General features: G+C 43.1%; 2 protein-coding genes across 2 annotated transcripts; one reads left to right on the top strand and one right to left on the bottom strand.

Moving 5' to 3' along the window:
* The first annotated feature begins 1224 nt into the window (after positions 1-1224).
* On the top strand, positions 1225-8808 carry LOC104937682 (chitin synthase). The gene is made up of 21 exons (XM_027286588.1): positions 1225-2073; positions 2175-2363; positions 2446-3322; positions 3399-3582; positions 3666-3761; positions 3840-4028; positions 4124-4301; positions 4433-4534; positions 4625-4766; positions 4938-5138; positions 5228-5343; positions 5452-5620; positions 5723-5902; positions 6006-6284; positions 6361-6517; positions 6604-6638; positions 6723-6787; positions 7212-7322; positions 7414-7628; positions 7719-7812; positions 8217-8808. The coding sequence occupies exons 3-21, from the start codon at positions 2503-2505 to the stop codon at positions 8388-8390; spliced, it is 3507 nt and encodes a 1168-aa protein (XP_027142389.1). The 5' UTR covers positions 1225-2073; positions 2175-2363; positions 2446-2502; the 3' UTR covers positions 8391-8808.
* Positions 8809-15559: 6751 nt separating this feature from the next.
* On the bottom strand, positions 15560-22516 carry LOC104937680 (C3a anaphylatoxin chemotactic receptor). Its single transcript, XM_010753971.3, has 3 exons — positions 22368-22516; positions 18889-19075; positions 15560-18148 (listed from the first exon to the last, which is right to left on the bottom strand). Exons 2-3 carry the CDS (start codon positions 19066-19068, stop codon positions 17288-17290), a joined length of 1041 nt encoding a protein of 346 aa, XP_010752273.1. The 5' UTR covers positions 19069-19075; positions 22368-22516; the 3' UTR covers positions 15560-17287.
* Positions 22517-22996: the final 480 nt, after the last annotated feature.

The following is a 22996-nucleotide window of genomic DNA, read 5'->3' as shown; positions in this document are numbered from 1 at the left end:
CCCTCGTGTGGAGGATGCGCTGACCTGCCTGAGTGGTAGCAAATGGTTCAGCGTGCTTGATCTCCGAAGCGGCTACTATCAGATCCCTTTAAGTGCTGCTGACAAAGAAAATACAGCCTTTACTTGATTTTATCAATTTGAGCGAATGCCGCAAGGCATCGGTGGAGCACCAGCCACGTTCCAGCGTGTTATGGAAAGGACGGTTGGTGATATGAACCTACTGGAAGTGCTGGTGTACCTGGACGATGTGATCATTTTTGGGAGAACTATTGTAGCTTGTCTTCTTTGAGCACGCAGCCATCGCCCAAAATGACTTCAACAGATATCTCACATTCTCAGCAGAAAGATCCACGCATTGGAGAAGTGTGGCATGCTGTTGATCAAAACTCTGCTGACCGGGCTAACAAAGGAAAACATCCTGATGTGTCGTTGTTGCTAAAAGAGTGGGAAAAATTAAAGGTCAAAGACACTGTATTGTACCGAATAAGTAGGGCACATAGCGAACCATTTCGCCAGCAAGTGTTACTCCCACAAGAGTTCAGAGAGACTGTTCTCAAATCCTTCATGACCAGTCGGGCCACCTCGGGTTTGACAAGACCTATGGCCTGATACAAGAGAGATTTTACTGGCCTCGTATGAAAACACAGGTGGAAAAGTACTGTAAAAATTGTCCAGGTGTATTCAGAGGAAAACACTGCCTAAAAGAGCTGCAGAGTTGTCACATTTTTTTATTTTGCAACTAAGGATCAAAAGGCATCAACAGTTGCTAAGGTCCTGTGGGAACAGTATTTTGTCCACTATGCTCTACCAAAGAGAGTGCACTCGGATCAAGGCCAGGATTTTGAGAGTCGGCTCATTCATGAACTGTTGAGTATACATGGCATAAAGAAATCTAGAACAACACCCTACCACGCTCAGGGCGATCCACAGCCGAGTGGTTCAATAGAACTCCTCTCAACGTGCAAGATGATGTGATTTATATTGTTATACATGTCATGAGGGCATGACCATTTTGGTGTGGGGAGAGTGTAGTGCCCTGCTACAAATGATAACGTTTTGTTTCTGTAAACATGTGTTTTGTTAACAAATATGCAGTATATTTTAGAATATTGTTTGTCAAGTTACTGCTGTTGTGAAATAAGGTTCATTAATATGAAAAAAATTATAATGGTACTTAATTTGGGAAGGTACTAAAATGTTCCATGTTCCTAATGGTCTGTGAATGTCTCATGATGTTTCCTCTATTTTGTTTGAGTAACCAGGTGTTAATCTGTTAGTAGCCAATCCGTGCCTGTCACAGATGAGGGTCAACTACCTACCGGCTTCTGAGACTAAAACGAGAGCGACGAAGCTCAGGCTAGTAACAGGAGACACTAGTTGCCACTTAACAGTGTTAAAAGTTACTGATGTTATGGAAACTTAAAACTGGAGGTACCAAATGTAAAAGTGAGCCATGTTTGGAGCTGTTTCAGCCGGAAATTATACTAAATGTCGAGTGAGCATGGACATTATGTGAACTAGTGTACGGGAATGAATAGTGAGTTTATTAGTGTGGTGAATTTCTGCATAGTGTGCCTCAAGCCTACACGCCGCCCGCCCGCCTGCCGCCACGCATGCTGCTGCTGCTGTAGAGGGTGCTCAGGACTTCGCTGTCGCTAGGAAAACCTGTCGCCAGGACTAGTCTCTCCATCTCACATCACTTTTCTTCATTGAACAGAAGGTTTGAGGAAAACTGACTAATGGTTTCTGAATCTCCAAGGATCAGTGAGTACTGAGAAACACTTTTCATTCAAATGAGCTCCAACATGCGCGCCAACACATGGTACCATAACTGAGTTTACAAAACCCGGGTATTATTATTTTATTTTTTTTGACTTTGACTTATTTGAGTATATGTTCTGTATTTTCACGCTGTGATGTTTTGGTGTCTTTTCCAGGAGGCCGTGGGATATCTGTCGAGAGGTTCCCATCATTGAAGATGAACAGACGCCGTGGAAACTGATCAAACTGCTAAAGATCGTTTCCCTGTGTGCCGTGGCTCTGATTGTGTTTGGATTGGCGCTGTGCAGCAAGGTTTGATTTTTTTTTATACTAAAATTATTTTAATATTAAATTTTTGGAGCATGTTATTTACAACAACTTATTAAATAATAATCACTTGTATTTTGTTGCAGACGTCTTTCCTCCTCCTCATCACCTTGTCAAATGAAGGCACCAAGACTCTCTCGCCTGAGCAGAAACCCGTCGCTCTGCTGTGTATCGGCTGCTCTCTCATCGTGTCCAGTGTGCTTCTACTCCTCAAAAGTTTCTGGAAGGCGTGTTACAAAACATCAAAGTTACCGAGAAAGTCAACTACCGCTCTTGTAAGACAAGATTCAACATTCCTGACTTTATGTCATCTTTTTCTGGACCACGGTGTTGATTTTCCTTCTCCTCTCTCATCAGGTTCTCTTCTTCGAGTTCCTCGTGTCTCTGGGTGCAGCGATTCTCACGATCGTGGCGATGCCGCATTTGGACATCGTGACCAACGTGGCGATTCTGAACGGTGTGGCCGTCCTCTCTTCGCTTCTGCAGGTGATCACTCAGTTCACTGCCCGGGAAAGGAGCCGCTTCCTCGCACCATCCATCACCGCCTTCCTCCTCATTTTGCTCGGTTACGTCCAGTTTCTGGTTTTATACATTATGAAGGATCCTACTGATACCAAGATGGCCATCTGGGTGGGTCTGGCTGTTGGTGGGTCCTTCTTGGTGTCTTTCAACTGGTGGGAGTGCTACTTCAGATTCATCAGCAAGAATTGCAGCTCTGTCTTCCTCAGGAGCCTGTTCAGAGACATGACAAAGTGTCAGAACTGTCTGCACATCCTCTCCAGCCTGCTGAGGATCGCAGTGACCGCCTGTGTGCTCGGAGCCTACGTCCCTTTGGCCAAAATGAACTGGGACGTGGTGAGATCCATCCCGAGCCGTAAGACAAGAATTATTGCCATCATCATTGGCGTCCAGCTGATCTCCTCTGCACTCTGCCAGTGGTTTGCTGTTGCTGCCTGCAAGATGCACGCCCTGCGACGATGCTTCATCCTTCCTTTGTACCTGGCCTCTCTAGCTGTCATGGCTCTGCTTGTTGTCCCTGTCATCGTCTACTATCAGGACTACAGAATTAGTCTGAACGGGGCTGCAACCAACTTCACAAGCTACTGCAGTGTGGTCGTAGAAAGGAGAAACCAGAGCTTGAACGGCAGTGTGTTTCCACACCTGGTTCTGGATGTTACACACACCCTGTGCTTCCTGGACATGTCCAAGACGGTTGACATCGGCATACTGACAGGTAAAGTAGAGTCTGGTATAAAATGCAATGCAATTTGGCATTTCGTCATCTACTGTGCTTGTTGATCTTGCCTCAGGTTCAGCCGTGTCCTGGTGGCTTGGTCTTGTGTTGTCCACCCTCCACCTGTGGTACTTCAATGTCTATCGTATCCAGAGGACCCAAGACCTGTTCATCCGGAGGCTGTATGACGGAGCCTTTATTGAGCAGTCTCTGCTCCTCAACACCCGATTCGACATCCAGACCAAAGGCAAGACAAAGAAGTAAGTTTTTTTCACGTTAGAGTTGCGCTGTCTCTTCACCAGACGAACTGTGTCTAAAATTTTCAAAATCCTATCGTGTCAAGTTTCAAGCCATCTGAAACGGCGATGATATATCTGTGTGCGACCATGTGGCACGAGACATACGACGAGATGATGAACATCATTATATCAATCTTTAGGTGAGTTACACAGACTCTTTTGATTTCCTATATATGTCTTCTTGTCTTTCCTTTAACTTCCTGTTGATTTCCTCACAGTTCCTCTTTGTGTTTCTCTGAACACTGCAGAATGGACAAGTACAGACCAAAAATCGGACCAAAGTTCAACGATTTCACCTTCGAAGCCCATATCTACTTTGACGATGCATTCAAACATGACGAGAATCAGGGGAGTCACCTCAACGAATACGCAAGAGACCTTGTGGAAATCTTCACAGAAGTTTACAGGTAAGAACCATGCCGCAATTATTTGAGTGTTAAATGTAAAATTCAGCAGAGGAACACATTTTCTGAGGAAGCATTCCTTCATTTTCTGTCATTAGCATCTTCACAAACATGGATGATAAGCTCTTCAAAAAGAAGCCGCACCATTTCCCCGATCAGAAGATCATAAAGACGCCGTATGGAGGTCGTCTTGTGGTCACCATGCCTCAAGGGAACATTATTGTGGTTCACTTCAAGGATAAAGATTTTGTTCGCCACAAGAAGAGATGGTCTCAGGTAGAAAGACCCCAGAAGTTACATTTACATGGACTTTTTACAGTTTAGTTCATATTTAGAGATGTGATCTCTATTTCAAACTCAATCCTGTGAAATGTCAGTTTCATGAATTGTTATTTGTCACTCTGCAGGTCATGTATCTTTACTACCTTCTGGGATGGAAACTCATTGCCAAATATTACACCCGCTGGCAGAAGGGAGAGGACGAGAATGTGCTGAAAGCGGAGATCCAGGTGAGATGAAAAAGACGTAACACTTTGGTGCATGTGATCCTCAGTATTTCTCAGAATGGTAAACAAAGCAAACTGTGCTTGTTCCTCCAGAGAGAGAAACACAACACCTATCTCCTGGCTTTAGACGGGGACACGGACTTCCAGCCGTCCGCTGTGATGCTTCTCATAGATCGTCTGAAAATGTACCCACGTGTCGGGGCAGCGTGTGGCAGGATTCACCCCACTGGATCAGGTTGGCACATTGTACAAAGGATGAAATGAAATGTGAACAAGTAACTTTGGTTGGGAGGAAGCATCTCGGGGTCTTGTTCAACAACATGAATGGAGTTGCAGGTTGGCACGGTTTCCACATTGGACAGATATTTGTGTTTGGACTTACAATACATCTGCATCTCCTTTACAGGTCCTGCAGTGTGGATCCAGAAGTTTGAGTACGCCGTCAGTCATCGGCTGCAGAAGACAGCGGAACACGTGTTCGGCTGCGTGCTGTGCAGCCCCGGCTGTTTCAGTCTGTACAGAGCAGAGGCGCTGATGGACGACAACGTCATGAAAAGATACTCCACCAAGTCCACGGAGGCGAGCCACCACGTCCAGTATGATCAAGGTAACAAATGTTTGATTTGATTCTTCCTGACTAAGAACTTTCGCACTGTTCTTCTTCTTGCATATAAATATATGTTATGTTCCCTGCAGGTGAGGACCGCTGGCTGTGCACTCTGCTGCTGAAGCAAGGATGGAGAGTGGAGTACACCGCTGCATCTGATGCTTACACCAATGCACCTGAGAATTTCAAAGAACTCTACAACCAGGTGAGTGCTGCAGCCGATCAGAATCTTTCCACTAATACAGTGATGCTTAAAAGTTTTCATTACGTCGTATTCACATCAGTCATAATAAAGATTAATTGCCATCTTTAGCGCCGCCGATGGGGGCCGTCCACAATGGCCAACGTGGTGGATCTGCTGGGCTCCACCAACATCATCTCCAAGAGGAATCCGTCAATCTCGAAACCCTTCATGTTCTACCAGCTGTTTGCCCTCACCTTGGCCATCCTGGCCCCGGCCACCATCTGCCTCTTGATTGCAGGTAGGTGTTTTGTGTACATGCAACCTTTTGTGAACCCTTACCAAATAAAAAGACAAGAAGAAGAAGAAGGTGTGACACTCATCGCTCTATTGTGACCTCCAGGTAGTTTGTCCTCCGTTTTCAACATGCATGCCAACAGTGCGCTCATCCTGGCTGTGATACCTCCTACCATCTACCTGGGCCTGTGCTTCAAACTCGAGTCGAACACTCAAATCACTGTTGCAGGATTCATGAGTATCGTATATGCATTCCTTATGTTCATGGTGACGTTGTCCATTGTCGGTAAGTTATGCGGTTCTAGGTGTGCGGCAACTTATTTGGACTTTGTAAAATCTTTTTAGAAGAGCTGCCTAAAGCTTCTCTCCATGTTTTTATCTTTCCTCAGGCACGATGGTGAAGGAAAGAACCATCTTGACACCCAGCAGCCTTTTCGTCATCTCCATGGCTATAATTTATGTTATCACTGCGATACTGCATCCTCAGGAGATCCACTTGGTGTTTTACGGCTTTCTGTACATCCCCTGCATCCCCAGCGCTTACCTCCTGCTTACCATCTATTCCATGGCCAACCTGAACAATGTGTCCTGGGGCACTCGGGACTCAAAACCCGCCACAGCAGCTGTCCAACCTGAAGAAACCACCCAGCTAACAACGGCACAGAAAGGTAGGTACTGAGTTATTGTCATGCAGAGAATTATTGTTTGTGATGACTGAACTGAAGCTGATCTTCGTCTTTGCAGCTAAAAACACCTTCCAGTGCGTCTCCTCGTGGTTTAAATGTGGCAAAAAGTCCAGCCAGTACAGCCTCATTCCCCAGCATGAGTCCCCAGAGTTCGAGTCTGAACTCCAGCCCCAAAACACTGTTGTGGATGACATAAGGATCCCACAGGAAGAACAGTAAGTTCTGAAGGTGGAACATCTATTGAAAGCATAATGTGGCAGTCTTATAAACTGCTGGACGATACTAATCATTTTTCTTTCAGGCCAGTGGAGCCAGTTTTTGGGCGTCCAGTTGAATGTAAGTTGAAACAATTTCACATTTTTTTGCATGTTAACCTGTGTTGTATGTGTGACTTTATATAACACTTTGTCCTTTCTCCAGGTTGGGTCACGCAACTTCAGAGTCAGTGTGATGACATACAACTACAGGAGGACTCACTCGACAAGGTGCCTCTGAATAACATTTTAATTGTTCTGCTTTGGGTTTGTAATCAAAATGATGCTCAGCACTGTCACAACAGCGTGATGTTGGTGCTCTTATTTTTGTCTCGTTTCAGGTCACTTGCCCTTCCCTTGTGTGTCACCTGTTGCCGTGATCCCTGATTGTCTCCACCTGTTCCCCAGTGTTTTCTGTTTTTTTTTTGTTAAATAAATTTGGCTTAAACCTTCGCCTCTCTGCACCTAAGTCCTCCTTCCAGTCCAGACCTGACAAGTACATTGTTAGTGTCACAATAAAGCTGACAAGTGACCTACATGGAGACATTTGTTGTGTGCAAACATGCACAAATACACTAACAAAGTCAGAAGAAATTGTTGTGTTTCATGCTCTTTCTCTGTGTGAGTTTTAAATGGTTATGATGCTTCTCTGCAGGAGGAGGAGAACTTCTTCAAAGAACTTCTGGACACGTACCTGCAACCTTTGGCCGAAGACAAAGAGAAACAGAAAAAGATGGCCAGTGACCTGCGAGGCCTGAGAAACAAGGCAGGTGTCGGAGCCGTGCACATACAGTAACTAATCAACAGAGGAACTGTTCGGTTAATTTAATTCATCTCATCTTTCTCGTTAAATTCAGATAAACTTGGCCTTCTTCACCTTGAATGCCCTGTGGCTGGTGGCGACATTTACCCTCCAGCTCCTCGAGGCCTCCGTCTCCATCAGGCTCCCCAAAATCGACCTGGACCTCCAGTTCACCGGGGAAGACATAAACGTCGATCCCATCGCCTTCATGTTCATTCTGGGATTCGCTACAACGATTGTGATCCAGTTCTTTGCCATGCTGTACCACAGGTAACCACCAGTTTGATTTTAATGATGATCATATTTCCACTGCTCCTCCTTTTTTCTAAAATCTAACTTTCCTGTTTTGTGCCCATACAGAGTCTACACGCTGATACATTACGTTGCCTTTCTGGACACAGAGCCCGCAGGGCAAAAACCTGAAAAAGAAGATTTTTACACACCAGACAAAAAGGTATTTCCAACTCGTACTTTAGTGGGTAGATTCATCATCAGTGCAATGTTACCAGTGGTAATCTTAGTAAATAAACCATCATTCGACTGCAAACTCAGTTCAATGTTCAGGACAGAACTTGAATTCATTCTTCTAAGCTCTAAAAACTTGCTGTGCTATTTTTAAAAACAACATGAGCAGGATCTACCTCACACCTATTATTCAGGATCGTGCGATGTCACAAAGAGAAAAGAACATTAAATCGGTTTACAAATAATTTTCTTTAATTAGTTTAATGCACTACACACGCCCGACTTTCCTGCTACCATGGACTAGAGCAAATAGTCAAAGTCTCATGCCAGAAGTGTTCCAGGTGTGGTGGCATTTATGTGTGCACTGATATATTTTTTTCTGTTTGCTACTAGATTGACACGGCGTCACACGACAACACGGCATCCACCTCCACCTTCACCTCCACCTCCACCTCCACCTCCATCTCTAACTCCCAGGAAGAGTCCGACCCCGAAGACAGCGACGATGAGTTCTTCCAGAACTTGTACACCAGACGAGATGACGGAGGGGCGACGGTGTCAACATAAACTCTGTCCACATCCAACCACTGTTTAGCACTTTGAACTATCCACTGCATGTGAGAAGAATGTGTTTAATGATGTATTATTCATGCTATGTTTACATTTATTCTAGTGCAATTTATTTATGAAGAAAAAAACCTTTCACTGAACCAAATGTCACAGAGAAAACAAATCATCTAGATGGAATTTAACAATTCTATTTATAAGAGATCTGAAGCTATCCTGTAAATATTAGTTTTATTTGATGTTGCTGTTTCTGTGTTCAACAAGCTGTAATGTGAAGAGGAATAAATGAAGTGAAACACGTCAGGGGGAAACGATCACTGCTGAAGTATTTACGTAACGCATACCAAAGCTTTTTTCTGCTAGCCTTTCTGTTTTTGTTATTGCACAAGATATAATACAATGTGTCCCATAAATAAATTCCCAGACTGTCATAAAATGAAAATATGTTTCTTTGCAAAAGCTGCTCTTAAAGTTCTCTGGTGTGTAAAAAGAGAAGCCGCATCAGACAAACATCGCTAAATGCCAAATAATGATCTGAGGAAAGAGAAGTTAAATCAAGCAAAGATAAATCGTGTTGCTGTGCAGTGAGCTGATGAGTTGTCGTCTTTAAATATAAATACAGATTCAGCACAACACATGCTCATTTTATTGTATTCTTCTATAAAGTGACCAAACCTACCTCAGCACTTACAGTCAGTGGCTCTTAAGACAAAAGACCTGGTCAAAAACTTTGAGGCTCACATAAAAAACTAGACATATCCTCAAGACACTAGAGAAATGAATCTATGCTTTCATCAGCTCGAGGCTCGACTACTGTGACCAGGCCGCCTACAACCGATACAGAACTCTGCAGCCCGAGTACTGACAAAGCCCAGACAGAGGGCACCGGTCTATAACCCTGTAGGGAAGCTTGACCAGATTGGAGGACTTCATTCACCCCACCTGGCACAACCTCCCTGGCTGCACCATTGGTGGAGGGGACTCCACAGAGGTTTCCAAAGTTATAATCACACAGATTACAGCAAAAACACTATTACCTGTTTTTCCTTAATCCACATTTTAACCATACATGAATAAAATAACAAAAAATAAAATAATACCTGGAACTAGTTTATCTTACCTTCACTCACTTGGACTAGTCCGCTGACCTCCCACCAATCATGTTAGACGGAGGATGAATGCAGGAAATGTTGCAGCAGTCCCTCAAACTCTAACTAAATGTAACAATACTTGTAAGAGTTTATTTTCAGCAAACGTAATACAAAACTCAAACAAACCAGGATGGCCTGTTTCTGTTAACTGATGATCACTGATGCCACTTTGTCACAAAGCCCCATTTAGTTCTAGGATTGATTTTAAGATTCTCTTAATGGTTTTTAAATCGCTGAATGGCTCCAACCTTAATCTTTTGGACATGCGACAGAGGTTTGTACTAAAGCCGGTCCCCTCGGCAGCTGGACCTCCACAATGTCTGTTTAAGCTGACTTTTACTTAAGGCTGCTTCAGTTTTTATCCCCTGTGCTTATTTAGTTTTCATACTGCCTTTTATTTTGTAATGGTACAGCCTAATTTGATCTATTTCTGTCTGACTATTCTGTCTGACTATATTAAAGCATGCTGTGAGTTTATTATATGAATGTTTTAAATGGCTTTTTGCTTGTGTTGGTGACTCATCGGTGAGTTTCATCACATCGTCTCACAGTCGACACCCTCTTTTCTTTTTACTTTATGTGAATTCTCTGCTCGCCTAACTTGCAGGTCTGGATTAAGTGCCGTTGATTGCCTCGCTGTGAGCGTCTTCAGTCATACTTGAAGGACAAACTCAGGTTCAAGAGAACAGGTGGCGTTCATGTACCGGTCGGTGTAGGTGGCTACGCAAAAGCCAAGCCTTGAAATAGGCGTGTAGTCATAATTCAGCATAAAACTTGTAATTAAAATAGAGGATGTATTTTGTTTGGCCGCCCACACTGTGGGCTTTCAGATGTGATCTGCTGTCGTACGAAGGTTTAGGACAGGATCTGAGCAGCTGCAACCAACAGCAAGAATTCAAAGAGGACTAGGGTTGCAAAATTCCAGGAATTTTTCATGGGAATTCAAGGAAATTTCTGGGAATAAACTGTGAATTTACAAAATTGAAGGTTGGCCCTTTAAGTTGGGGAAATGTATTTTAGCATAAGTTTGACTAAAACAACCAGTTTTCATGCAGGTCCACTTGAATATCTGATGTTCCTCAGTCACATGCACACAGCACACTGCTTACTGCACATGGGCTATTGAGGCCACGCCCCCTACCTGCACAGGTGATTTCTGTACCGGTACAGAACATACCTAAGCATGTCTGCTTATGACAAAACAAAATGTTTATATTTGTTTGAATATGATACAGTTTGTTTAAATTGCCCATGATTTGCAGTTAAGTTTCAGATTTGGAATATTCCCCAAAATCCCGAGCTTAACTTCCCATGGAAAGTTTCAAGTTGTGCAAGTTGGCACACCTAAATGTGACAGAGCTCTGAGATGTGACGCTCCCTCTCGGAGCTCTCAGTTGCCGCTTTGACAACTTCTGGTGTTACTGGATTCCAGCTCTGCTATCATGACAATGCAGCCACATATTGCTATATCTTTGATTATTGATCTATTGATATTGATGTGCACCTGTTGTCAGTGATGAAGAACCATGATGAGTGCAGCGATGAACCGATGTGAACGCTTGGAAATCCTGAACCCCTGCAAAAGGTGGAATGCACGGCCAAGCAAATAACCTCCCAGTGCTTTGGTGCTATATGAATGTATTTAAAATAAGTTAATATGCAGATATTTATCAGACAAAATGAGGGCAAGTTGCATTCAGTTGAAAAACTTTATCAGCGTGTTTGCACCCCAATATAGGATCTTATAGTGGGGAAGGATCACCAAAGTCAGTGGGTTCATCTTCTGGGAATAATTGTACAAAACTTCATGGCAATCCATCCAACAGAAGACGTTTCAGTCTTGACCAGAGTGGTAAACCAATCGAACAACAGACCAGCCTGGCATCTACAGTGATTAATCAGCTCCTCTGCAGTCAGGACTAAAACTCTTCTCTGCATCACAAAGGGAAGACGGTGGTCCATTTCTGAGAATGTCTGCAGAGGGTACGTCAGAAAGGAAGCAGACAACTTGTTTCAGGTGAATTGCTATTGTAGTACATCATTGATTTGAAAGCTTTGGCTCTCCAGTCATGTTTACTTTTGGATCTAGACTTGTAAGCAGGTACTGGATGTATTGTATGTGACTTCCTTCAGAGTTGTCAGGACTGGACTGAGGGGAAAAACCCAAGGTTCTTAAAACCCTGTTTTGGCGTAGGCCGGGGCCAGCTGAGAGACGACGCAGTGACGGGGCCAACCACACAGAAAAGAAAAGAAAGGAGACGGACTCTCAGAACTGGGAAAACAAAAGGGTAAGTTGAATTTTGATCACTGACTTCAGTTCAGTTGGGAACTGAGAGGAGAGACCCCAGGGGAGCCTCAGTCAGGGACTAGGAGGGTAATATCTTTGGAAAGACAATTGGAAAACTTGATCCTTCAGGCCTGAGTAAACTAAAAGACGTCAGGAGTCTGGCACTTTGTCGGTATAGTGTTGCTTGTAAGCTAGATACTTAAAGGTAATACTGGGACTCGATAAAAAAACAAGCTTTAGTGTTTTTCTATATAAATATCTAAAATAGAAATAAATCGTGCTTTGAAAAACAGATAAATGAATAAATGAAGTATATATAACTAGTCAGCTGTTAAGGGGAGAGTAAGAGAAGAATTGTGGAAAATTCGGACACTACGTGAGAGACTGCAGAGGGAGGAGGCGAAGGAGCGGAGCCCTGGCAGAACAGGAGAAAGAAGATCACACCGCATGACTAAGTCCAGAAGCAGGTCATGCAGACACACACACTGACAGAGATAGATGATATCACAGACACAAGCACAGCAGCAGATGATGAGGCAGAGGCAGATGAGCTTCTGTCGTTACAAACAGCTGAGATTCTACTATCACAGGAAGGAGCTCAACCGTGGATAAAAATAGAAGTGCAAGGGAAAACAATAACTTTCTTCTGTGACACTGGAGCCTGCAGAGTGATGTCGAGCGATGTCGCGAAACATGAACAAATTTTCCTTTGCAGCTAAATAGCGGTTTGAGAGTCAGGTCAGCCACAGGACAGGTAACTGTTGAACCTTTGACCAAACCACTGAAAGTAAGCGATCCCAAAACAAAGACAGTTTGGATCCAATTCAAACAGGACCAAGTAGCATAACTAAATGAAGTCAATCCAAAAGCTAAATGTTTTACAGTGCTAGATTTAGCTAATGCATTTTTCTCTCTACCACTTCACAAGGAAGATCGATTTTGGTTTGCATTTCAGAGAAACAAGTATACTTTCATAAGACTCCCACAAGGATATTTTCAATGGCAATGTCATCTAAGTTTATTCCCTCGAGAGGAAGCCCGCTATTATTGTACGTTGATGATATTTTGCTGGCCTCAGAAAATGCAGTGCTAACTATAGACAAAGTGTTAAAATCTAGAGCACTAGTACCTCACCTCTGAGCTCAAGCAGCAGAATTGATTGCACTAACTGAAGCATGGGAAGAGAATAACTGTCTATACTGAAACAGTGGAAAAATAGAAGTATGATTACAGCCACAGGTAAATCGATTTTGCATACAGATCTGATTTTAGCCTCATTAAAAGCTGTGCAGAGAGCAGTATGTAAGTGTGCAGCCCACACGACAGGAACAAGGAAATCACAAAGCAGATGAGGAAGCGAAGAAAGCTGCTGCTAGACAAGAATATCAAGACACATGCACAGCTGAGGAGATCACACACGTTGACCATGACATCTTAAAGGACATGCAGCAGAGAACACCCGAATCAGAAAAACAATCTTTGGCGAACAGGGGGGCGACATTATCTGATGATGAGTTATGGACATGACCAAAGAATTTATTTAGATTTGCAGCAGTATTGACGCATGCGTCAACAGATACAGACGTAGCAATAGACATGAAATCACAATCTCTGGTCGAACCCAAAACGAGGCGATGGCCAGTCCTGACACAGTGAAGTGACTGACATTTACATTGATTGATTACATTGATACAGGTGTACAATCATTTTAACTTCAGCTCTAATCTGTGTCTGACAGATGAGCTTACAGCCTCTGGAGTCACTCAGTCAGAAATCGTAGGCGTCTTCTGTCCTGCCCACATTTTTCGGATGTTCGTCTTTGCCAATTATTAGATCTTCTTCGCCTCATGACGTGTCACCTGACTCATCCCATCAGACATACAGTCTGTTTCAGTTTCAACAACAGAAGATTTCATGTCTATCTGAACTACACAAAGCACATTTACTCAATAATCACCTGCACACATGCTCCACTCTGAGCCGCCTCCCTTTGTTGGGCAGCAGCGGAGTCGAAGAGTTTGGATGTTGTTCAGTGCCATCTTGTGGCATGTCACTGATTCAGCATGCAGGTTAAAGTTTAAGGGTTCCATGAAATATTCAGAAAACTTCTTCCTCTTCCTCATCCGTCTTCAATCTGTCTTTAATCATCAGAATAAATGTCTCGTCTGAACTTTAAGGGAATAAATCTAACTGTAAACGGATTGTTCAGCTGACTAGGAAGCAAATACGAGGAGATGTGGAACCGAGAAACGAGAAACTTCCATGAAGGCAGTGTTCATTCATAGTGTTTATATCTAAAAACTGTTAATGGAAGTTTGAATGTAATTTTTACAGTCCTGAAATAATGAGGAAAAAGTTCATATATTGAGGTTAACAGGTAACAAACTAAACTATTTGAGAGGAAAGCAGCCTCTGTAAAGGCTGAAGAGTTCTTGAATGTTCTTGAATGTTGGTGGGCTGAGTAATGTGTGATGTGAACATGTTTCAGGTCTGGCTGAGCCGGAGACGATGCTGCCAGAGAGCAGTGAGCTACAGGCGTCTCGTCGGCTGGTTATGAATGCATGAATCACAATACAAGGTTATTTAATTTATGTTTACGTTACATTGTCTTCTTTTAGTTTTGCTCTTTCTTCGTGAGGCAGAAGTTTCACATCCCATCGCCTTCATTAATTCTTTCTCTAATTTGATTTCTGTTGACGGACATCAAATCAGCCAAAGCTGTCAAGGCCAGCCATGAAACACGGCCTCATATCTTTTTTGGGTTCATGCGATGAGCATGAATTTTACAGAGTTTTAAAAATGAAACTTTCAGTAGTGGCAGCTCTAGATGTTTGTCTGGCGTTGGATCATCTGGGTGTTTCTGGTTCAAGAGTCTTTAAATGTTCCAACGGTCACCAAACACAACTTAAACAAACGGGGTTGTTCTTCTTGAACCCGACCTGATCGACCCTCTCGTGTTCTAAAATGTCAACATGCTGCATATGTCTATGGACACAAACTTCACTGAGTCAGTCACGTCACAAGACGTTGTTGTGTTGATTAAAGAGGTCAGTCATCGCCTCGATTGTGCAGCATTAGTGAAGGTTTGCCGAGTCGTCTCTAGTTGGAGGTTGGAGGTGTGAATGTGTGCTGACATGTACAGAAAGTGTAATCTGCTCCTCCGTACACAGGTGGCAGTGTGTGCATGTGCAGACCGTCAGTCCACTGTGGTCAGATCGAAGACTCCAGACCGCCTTGTCAGTCTCCAATGAGGTCCAGTGTGAAGGATTTAGTGGTTAGCAGTGAGGCTGCAGACTGCAACTTAGCATACCTCATGTCAAAGCGATTATACTCTGATGAATCTGTGAATGTGACACACTGGACCTTTAAATGCAGAGAGCGAGCTGTCCTGCTGCTCTTTGCCCTGAGGTCTCACAACATCCTGTTAGTGGTCTGTTCATAAAGAAAGTTCTCACATCCTCTTTACTTTTTTATTTTTATTTGTGCGTGCGTGTCATTTGACTTTTCAGCTTTTCAGAAGAGGAAGTAAACCAAAGCTTAGACACTGATATTAGAAAATATTGTTTTTATAATCGCATTTTACAGATTTTAAAGTAACTTATAGAAAGTTAAGCTTCTCTGGAGAGCAGAAATTATCCTCAAGATGAGCTGAGCGTCAGAAAGTTAACCTTTATTTATTGGTACTTTAACCGTAACACAAGATACTAAATCAAACAATTTAAACACAGCCGTAATTTGTAACTTTAAAAGCTTTTATTTTCACGCTTGTTATTGTGGTATTTACATTTTATATTGTGTCACAGAAAAGTACAAGTACGCTTGTTATCTGTCACTGTGGTGAGCTCACATTCATTAAATGTTCTCCACCATAAAACCTGCTTTTCACTACAACAACGAGTTCAAGATAAACAGCCACGTCTCTGAGTGATGTGTCAGTAAGACACAGGGCAAGGACAGCTGTGTTTTATGAACTGGTTGCTAAGGACTGATGTTCTCTGTACTGGTTTGATTTTATTATCCGTTTGCATGTGGCGCACTAAAGCCATAAACTGCCCATTTCTTTGCTTTGGTTAAAAGTGATGAAAACCTTTTGAGCAGCACAAAGTGAGGAAGGTGACAGATTACTGTCAGTGCAGTTTGGATGACCTCTGAACAGCAGACAGTGTCAGACTGAAGTCGTCACTGGGTTTTTCTTTAAATAGTCTCACTTCCCTCTGTCGTCCTTCCTGTCCCTCTAGATCCACCACAGACTCACCACAGTTCCACTTTTCATATGAGACTTCAATCACATGCTGCCAGACATAACTCAGACCTCAGTATATCAACACGATATCTAATCAGTTTCAGCACAGCCGTTCAAAACAAAAAATACTTTGAATATCGACAACATTTTATGACCTTTAAAATTCAGCCTGAGAAGGAAATAACACTTACAGTAACATGAACAACAATACACAGGAGGACGATACTATTGATTGATGTTTTAATGTGAAAACTTTAAACAAGTTCTTTCTTATGTTGTTCAAATTTTCACATTATAACATGATTCATGATTTTATTTATTAGTCTTTATTTCATGTGAAAGGCTCAGAGGCTTCTTTAAAAAAAACTCTCAAACATTTTTTTTTTCCTTTTGCTGTTTCCTGCAGAAAATTAGTAAGTAGCAACTGAATGACCATGTGATCATAACAGACGATGTCAAGTTCATTTTAAATCTCTGTACACCTTAAATTGAACTCAACAGGTGAAAGGAAGTGAATCAGTTTAACCTTTTTACACCGACTTCATCTACCAGTGTTTGTACTAGGCATGGCTCGATCCGACACTCGGGATTGGTATCGGTCCGATATTGGTCAAAATTTCAGGATCGAACATAGAAAAAAAATCGCCCGTCCGATCCGATACCTTAAGCCCAAATGCTCAACTTAACTTTGCGCGACATGCCGTAAACAGAGACACACAGAGCAACAAAGCAAAGGTGTTACGGAGGAAGTCATCGAATTTATTTTGTTACATGACCAACCACGTTTGGTTGAACATTCGGAGCCTCGTTATCAGTTGCCAAATCGTCATTTTATTTCTGACACGGCTGTACCACTAAAGTACAAAGAGGTGTGAGTTCATTTTGAAATGATTGATGCGTGTGCGATGTCCCTCCTAAATCTGGAGCTTATGGCTTCAGGCAAATCGTGGGCTCAAGAATATTTGTTGCACAGTTTGAACGTGCTGGTTTTAGATGTCCATACTAAGCAAAGAACTTCTATACAAACTATGTATTATTAACAACAGAGGAGAAGAGAAGGTATCGGATTGATATCGGTATCGGACTTGAAAAAGTTGCATCGAGCCATCCCTAGTTTGTACAACTACAATAAAAACTTTTTATAAATATGAACATACAATATATTAGTGGTACAAAGAACTAACATCTTCAACGCTCAAAGATTTCTGGAGGGAACTCAAACTTTAGCTACATCCACTGTTGTCCGACTCCTTCCCGACACCACGACAGTACTTTGTTTGGACCCGCTGCTGTCGTCCAAACTGCGTTCGTTGGACTGGGTTGTCTGTCCGTCTATGTCCTCCGCAAGAGCTCTCTTGTACACGCCTGCCAGACTCTGCCTGAACCGCCCTCTCACATCCAGCCCCATGCAGAAGTACAGCAGCGGGTTCACGCAGCTGTTAAAGAAAGCAATGCCGGACGCCACCGGGTGCCAGATCTTCACCACTAGGTTTGTTTTATTCACCATCTTCACCAGCAGGAGGCAGTGGTATGGCGCCCAGCAGATGAAGAAGGCGACGACTAACGATGCTAATATACGTAGTGGGCGCGACTTCCCTGACAGGCGCGTGCGTCGGATGCCAATCCCAGCCACGATGTAACAGATGAGGATGACAATGAAAGGTAACATGAAGCCACACAGGAAGCGGAGGGAGTAGAGACCTACACTCGCGTCCAAAGAACACTTGGTCAGGTTGTTCTTCAAGTGGATATGGCGATAGATGAAGTACGGCGTGCTGAAGATGATCGCAGTGATCCACACGCAGACCGCCACCACCCTTGCAACGAACAGGGTGCGCCGCCTCTTTGTGAAAACTGGATGCCAGACGCAGAGCGCTCGGTCCAAGCTGATGATGGCCAACAGAAACACAGAGCAGAACATGTTGGCGTACTTGAAGAAACCGTTGAACTTGCAGAGGAAGACGCCGAAGGGCCAGTGGTCGAAGAAGAGCTTCTTAGTGAGGGAGAGGACTCGTGTGAAGCAGAAAATCAGGTCTGCTATCGCCAGATTTACCAACCACACGTTGGTGACCTTCGGCTGGAGTGGAAAGAAAAAACCAGGACAAAGTTAGGGTTGAACAGCTGTGCTGTGATACTTGTTCAGGACTGGAACATTGACCCTGGGGGAGTCTAGTAGTACGTCAAAGACTAGGTAATAAAAAAAATATTCAGATCTTTATACTATTTCAAAACCAGGACACACAAACTTCTTTCTTTGTGTATCACACATTGGTGCACCCAGGCAGTGGGCTCAATGATAGAGGGACCACTGGGTTGGGCCAGAATATCTCATATGTTGGAGAAATGTCTCAAAGATTTGGACAGTTGTGCAATAATAAATCTCCTAACCCATCAGCTATCATCTGATCATGATTTAGCCCCTGGCAGCATTGGGCAATGAGTCTTAGCTTCCGGTGTAAACAGATAACCGTCCTTCTCTGCATCTGATTAGCGACTGGGTGCTTGATAATACCAAGAAAGACACATTTCTGCTGATCTCAGATATCTGCACGTGGTTGCAGATAGCCATAACTGGTAGAAAAGTTGAATCGTCATCAGATGATAGTTCCAAGATTGCATGTCTGAGTGCGTTTCCACATCTTTGCCCAGCACACGAATTGTTGCAACCAAACCTCAAACATGATCAGTCAGTACTGTTCAATAATGCACTTCTAGAGGTCTAGTCCATCGTATATGTTGTTAATCTCTGTTTATGGACATCTAAATAAAATGGAACCATTTATTTTCCCTAGAAAGTATCTATAGCTCATTGCACACCTTGAGTTTGAATCCGGCCACCCAGATCACCACAGAGTTCCCCGTGATGCCGAGCACCACGGTCAGTGTGTAGAGGACGATGCTGACATTGTCCATGATGGCGTCAATGTCCACAGTCGTTGCCTCACCATTCTTGGACGTCTTGGTGGTGAGAAGAGGCACAGAGGCATTGGGAAACATTGTGTATCTGGAAAACAGAGAATACACTGAAATCAAAATGTTAAAATTACTTTATACTTTATGTTACTTTTATCATATTACTTTGGTATATTCCAAGAAAATGTAACGAGATGACCTGACACGAGTTTAAAGTATATTCACATACTGTATCAGTCCAATCAAACCACAACATTTGTTTTGTTAAAATATTTAAGCTAATTTAAATTTGAATCAATAAATGAAGCGACACAAATTGTTGATTTGATTGATCAAATCAACACAGAAGTTATTCATTAGTGCATGACATGTTGCTTTCTTTCTGTCTGTACAGAGACAGGAACGTTTTAAAGGAATAATCAAGTTACTTCATCCAGTGACACAAAAGAAAAGGCACCGTATCATCAGATTAGTTAACTGTTCAAAGCGGCGATCAGGAGACTAAATGCAGGTTCAGTCCGTTTAAAAACTGTTTCATGAACGCGGTTCTTCCATGCCAAAAATGATTGTGAGCAAGGAAAAACCGAATAAGAGAGTCACACTCTTTAAAGAACCTTTCTGATCACAAGTCTCAATCTTCATATGATCTTATGAAAATAGACGTTTGCAGACGTATGAGTGACGAACCCAGCCGAGTCATCGAGCTTCAGTGTCTGACAATGTGTGTGCATGACTTCTCCTATTATTTAGTGTTTGCAACTGAGACGTCTGAGGAACGTTTTGCACAAGTCTGTTAATATCACAGAGCTTAAAATAAGCTTTTCTGTCTGCAGTTAAATCAAAAGATCAATCTATTTTCATAAAAAAATTAACTTATCCAATGCATTTTATAGCGTTTTAGCTGTCATTTAAAGTACTTGTTGAACATTTACCTTCATCAGTTTCTTCACCTTGGATTTAAGCCAAATCTTTCAAGCACTGAGCAAAACTCTGTCTATCTATCTATGCCGATGACGATCATGTATTGTGACCAAAAGCTTCAGAGGTTGTACGTGTATTTAGGGCAAAGCAAAGCCACAAAATGTGGTTTTATAGTTTGAGCTTCAGAGGAAAAAGAAGTAGCCCAGCTGACAAGAAGCGATGTGGTTTGTGCAGTTTGCAGAAGGAAGGCGCCAGTGCTCAAAGAGGTGGAGCAACTGTAGACCCTGTAGGCCGCTGATGTGGTACGGCATGCTAAGGCTGACCACGCGTCCACCTCTTCACGACGAACTGAAGGGATCATGTGACAATCAACAAAACGAATTCAATACATTTCTACAGCATAAACATGACAGATTTGTTCAGCTACAGAAATATTAAAAAGGGTCATAGCAGTGCAGAAAGAGAGAAGAACAGGAGGCTGCACAGCCTGTGGTCAGATCACCAGTATCAAAGTAGATTTCAGTTCTGCAGAGTAACACGCTGATGCAGTTTGGAAGATTCAGATTTTTCACTTCTATCTTCAGAGGAGAAAACTGAGTAAAAGAAAGAATAACAAAATGTCTTCTGTTAAAAAGACTGAGATTAAGATTTATTCAAAAAGCGCGTGACGTATGAAAGATGTTCACTTTGTTTTGAATCAGATCCTTTCTTTCACACATGTGATGTGGTTCACCCATGGGAAACTAAACGCTCAACCACAAGCTTCTCAAGAAATGAGATTAAAAAAAAGAAGCGTTTCCTATATTAGAGTCCCGCGACCTGAGTCATCGCTTTGATGACGTACACCTTGACTTGACAGGAAATGAGAGAAAGTTACAGACTTGACTTGAGACATGATGACTCAGTTTAAATTTTCAAAAGTTCATCATGTCAGTGTTGACATTAGCGTTTTTTGTTTGGTTGGTGGTAACGACAAAGAATATTTCTGACCAACTGATCGCAGATTAAAGGTCCAGTTTGCAGGATTTAGTGATATCTAGTACTGTGGTTGCGGACTCCAACCCTCTCCGCCTCCTTCCGTCTAAAGCCTCTAAAACACTGAATTCCCAGACAGGACTTTGGTTCACTCGTGCTGTGCGTAAAGCATTTTGCAGGATTCCTCCACACAGCTGACGTGCATGAAAAGTTAAACCAGAGAAAGATCACAATATAACTGCGACGGCGGTGGGGTTTATTTTTAATCCTCTCTGCACCACGAGTGCAGAAATGTTTTTTTACAGAGCGATCTGTTGCGATGAGAACGGAGGCAAAGGTTGAGCAAACTTAAAAAAGAGAAACGAGACGTGCTGCTGTGGTCGGAGCGTTAATCTGAGGAGACACTTTTCATTTTTGTGGCATGTTGAACGTGCTGTGGAAACACTAATAAATGAAATGTGATGAGGTTTAAAGAAGCCTGATGCTCTTGTATCATCACTGGATGTGCATGAGGATTAACAGTCAATCATCTAAATCCGCTCTGATGAGCAGCATTCAGTCGTGCTCTGTGTAATCTTTCAAGCAGCACATGTTAAGTGACAATGTGCAATGTCACTGTTCGTTACAAGATGGGAAGTTGTGGGTGCAAATGAAGAGTTTACCCAGTACAGCGCAGCCAGCCTGTGAAGTACCGAAGCATCCTTCAGCTCTCGGACTAAGATATGTGCAGCGACATTCACCGTGTGATGGGTCGGGGTCAGGTTTGTGAACAAAGGTAAGCTGCTGGTAACACATTTCAAAACCAAAAGTACAAAAGTGATTCTGCGTCGTTCTTGTTGGATTTTGTGGAGTCGACACCAAAATACCAGAGGAGAAAATCCTTCACTGCAGCTGACCAAGTAACCACAGACAGTGATCCAACCCAATCACGATTTCTGTTTAGACCTCTGGGATCCGATCGATAGCTGAGTTAGTGATCGTTCTAACCCCGGGGGGCGGGGGGCCGTTAAGTTCCCACAACTTTTATATAATGACATGTCATTAACAGTCCAGGTCAGCAGCAGGAAAGACTTCCTGTACTACATCTTTATTTCTCTCCCTTTCCAGCTTTCACATGAAACTCTGCTTCAGTGAGCACCGACTGAAGACACAAACTTCACTATGTAAAGCGGCTCGTGGCTGCAAGTTTCAAATCACATCAGTGCTGCTGTGACAGCTCCAGATGTCGTCTGACCTCCAGATGTCCAAAGAGGTGAAGCGATGCCTTCAGGTTCAACGACAAAAGTCTGGTTTTGTCAAAACTCCGCAGCCTTCACAAGGCTCAGCCCGGCGTTCGAATCCGACCCGTGGCTCTTTCACTCTTCAGCTCTCTCTATCAAACTAAAGCTTGAAAAGCCCAAAAAACTAATTTTCAGGTTTGAGTGTGTGAAATGAGTCGAAGAGAAATCAAACATATGTTCAGTGAAAGCATCGTCCTGATTTCTTACCTGATGTCCCGGTGCTGAGGTCAGCTGCTTCGGTCTCAGTGGTCAGAGGCAGAAGTGAAGACTCGTCTTCATGAGCTGTGTGTGTGTGTGTGTGTGTGTGTCAGGGGGGTGTGTGTGTCAAGGGTGTCTGTGTGTGTGTGTGTGTGTGTTACCATGTACATCCCCTGTGTCTCTGTTAGTTCAAGTGGTTTTATTGCCCAAAACTGTGTGTGTGTGTGTGTGTGTGTGTGTGTCCTCTCTCTCTCTTTCACACACACCCCCCACACGGCCACACACACACACACACACACACACACACACACACACACACAGACGCCCTTCCTCTTTCTGTCTTTTTTTTGTCATGTGTGTGTCTGTCTTCGTCTTCCTGTCGGGCTGCTTCTCTTTTCCTCACATCGACACACACACAGATGCATAAACACACACAGATAAACACACACACACACACACACACACACACACAGATGCATAAACACACACAGATAAACACACACACACACACACACACACACACACAGATGCATAAACACACACAGATGCATAAACACACACACATCAATCTTCCCCCTCAGAGCCCTCGACCAATCAGACTCCTCTAAAAAAAAGGCTGATGACCTCGTGTTTTTACA

The sequence above is a fragment of the Larimichthys crocea genome, chromosome XIII (genome assembly GCF_000972845.2).
Source record: "Larimichthys crocea isolate SSNF chromosome XIII, L_crocea_2.0, whole genome shotgun sequence".
Lineage (NCBI taxonomy): Eukaryota > Metazoa > Chordata > Actinopteri > Sciaenidae > Larimichthys > Larimichthys crocea.
The sequence above is the reverse complement of the archived record's forward strand: the minus strand, read 5'-3'. Positions and strand labels throughout refer to the sequence as shown.

Excerpts from the sequence above, each read along its gene's own strand:
- LOC104937682 (XM_027286588.1), top strand. The coding sequence starts at position 2,503 with ATGCCGCATTTGGACATCGTGACCAACGTGGCGATTCTGAACGGTGTG. Across the intron at positions 3,762-3,839 it reads ATCATTATATCAATCTTTAG|TTCCTCTTTGTGTTTCTCTG; the intron begins GTGAGTTACACA and ends ATTTCCTCACAG. Across the intron at positions 5,344-5,451 it reads TCAAAGAACTCTACAACCAG|CGCCGCCGATGGGGGCCGTC; the intron begins GTGAGTGCTGCA and ends TGCCATCTTTAG.
- LOC104937680 (XM_010753971.3), bottom strand. The coding sequence starts at position 19,068 with ATGTTTCCCAATGCCTCTGTGCCTCTTCTCACCACCAAGACGTCCAAG. Across the intron at positions 18,149-18,888 it reads TGGCCGGATTCAAACTCAAG|CCGAAGGTCACCAACGTGTG; the intron begins GTGTGCAATGAG and ends TTTCCACTCCAG.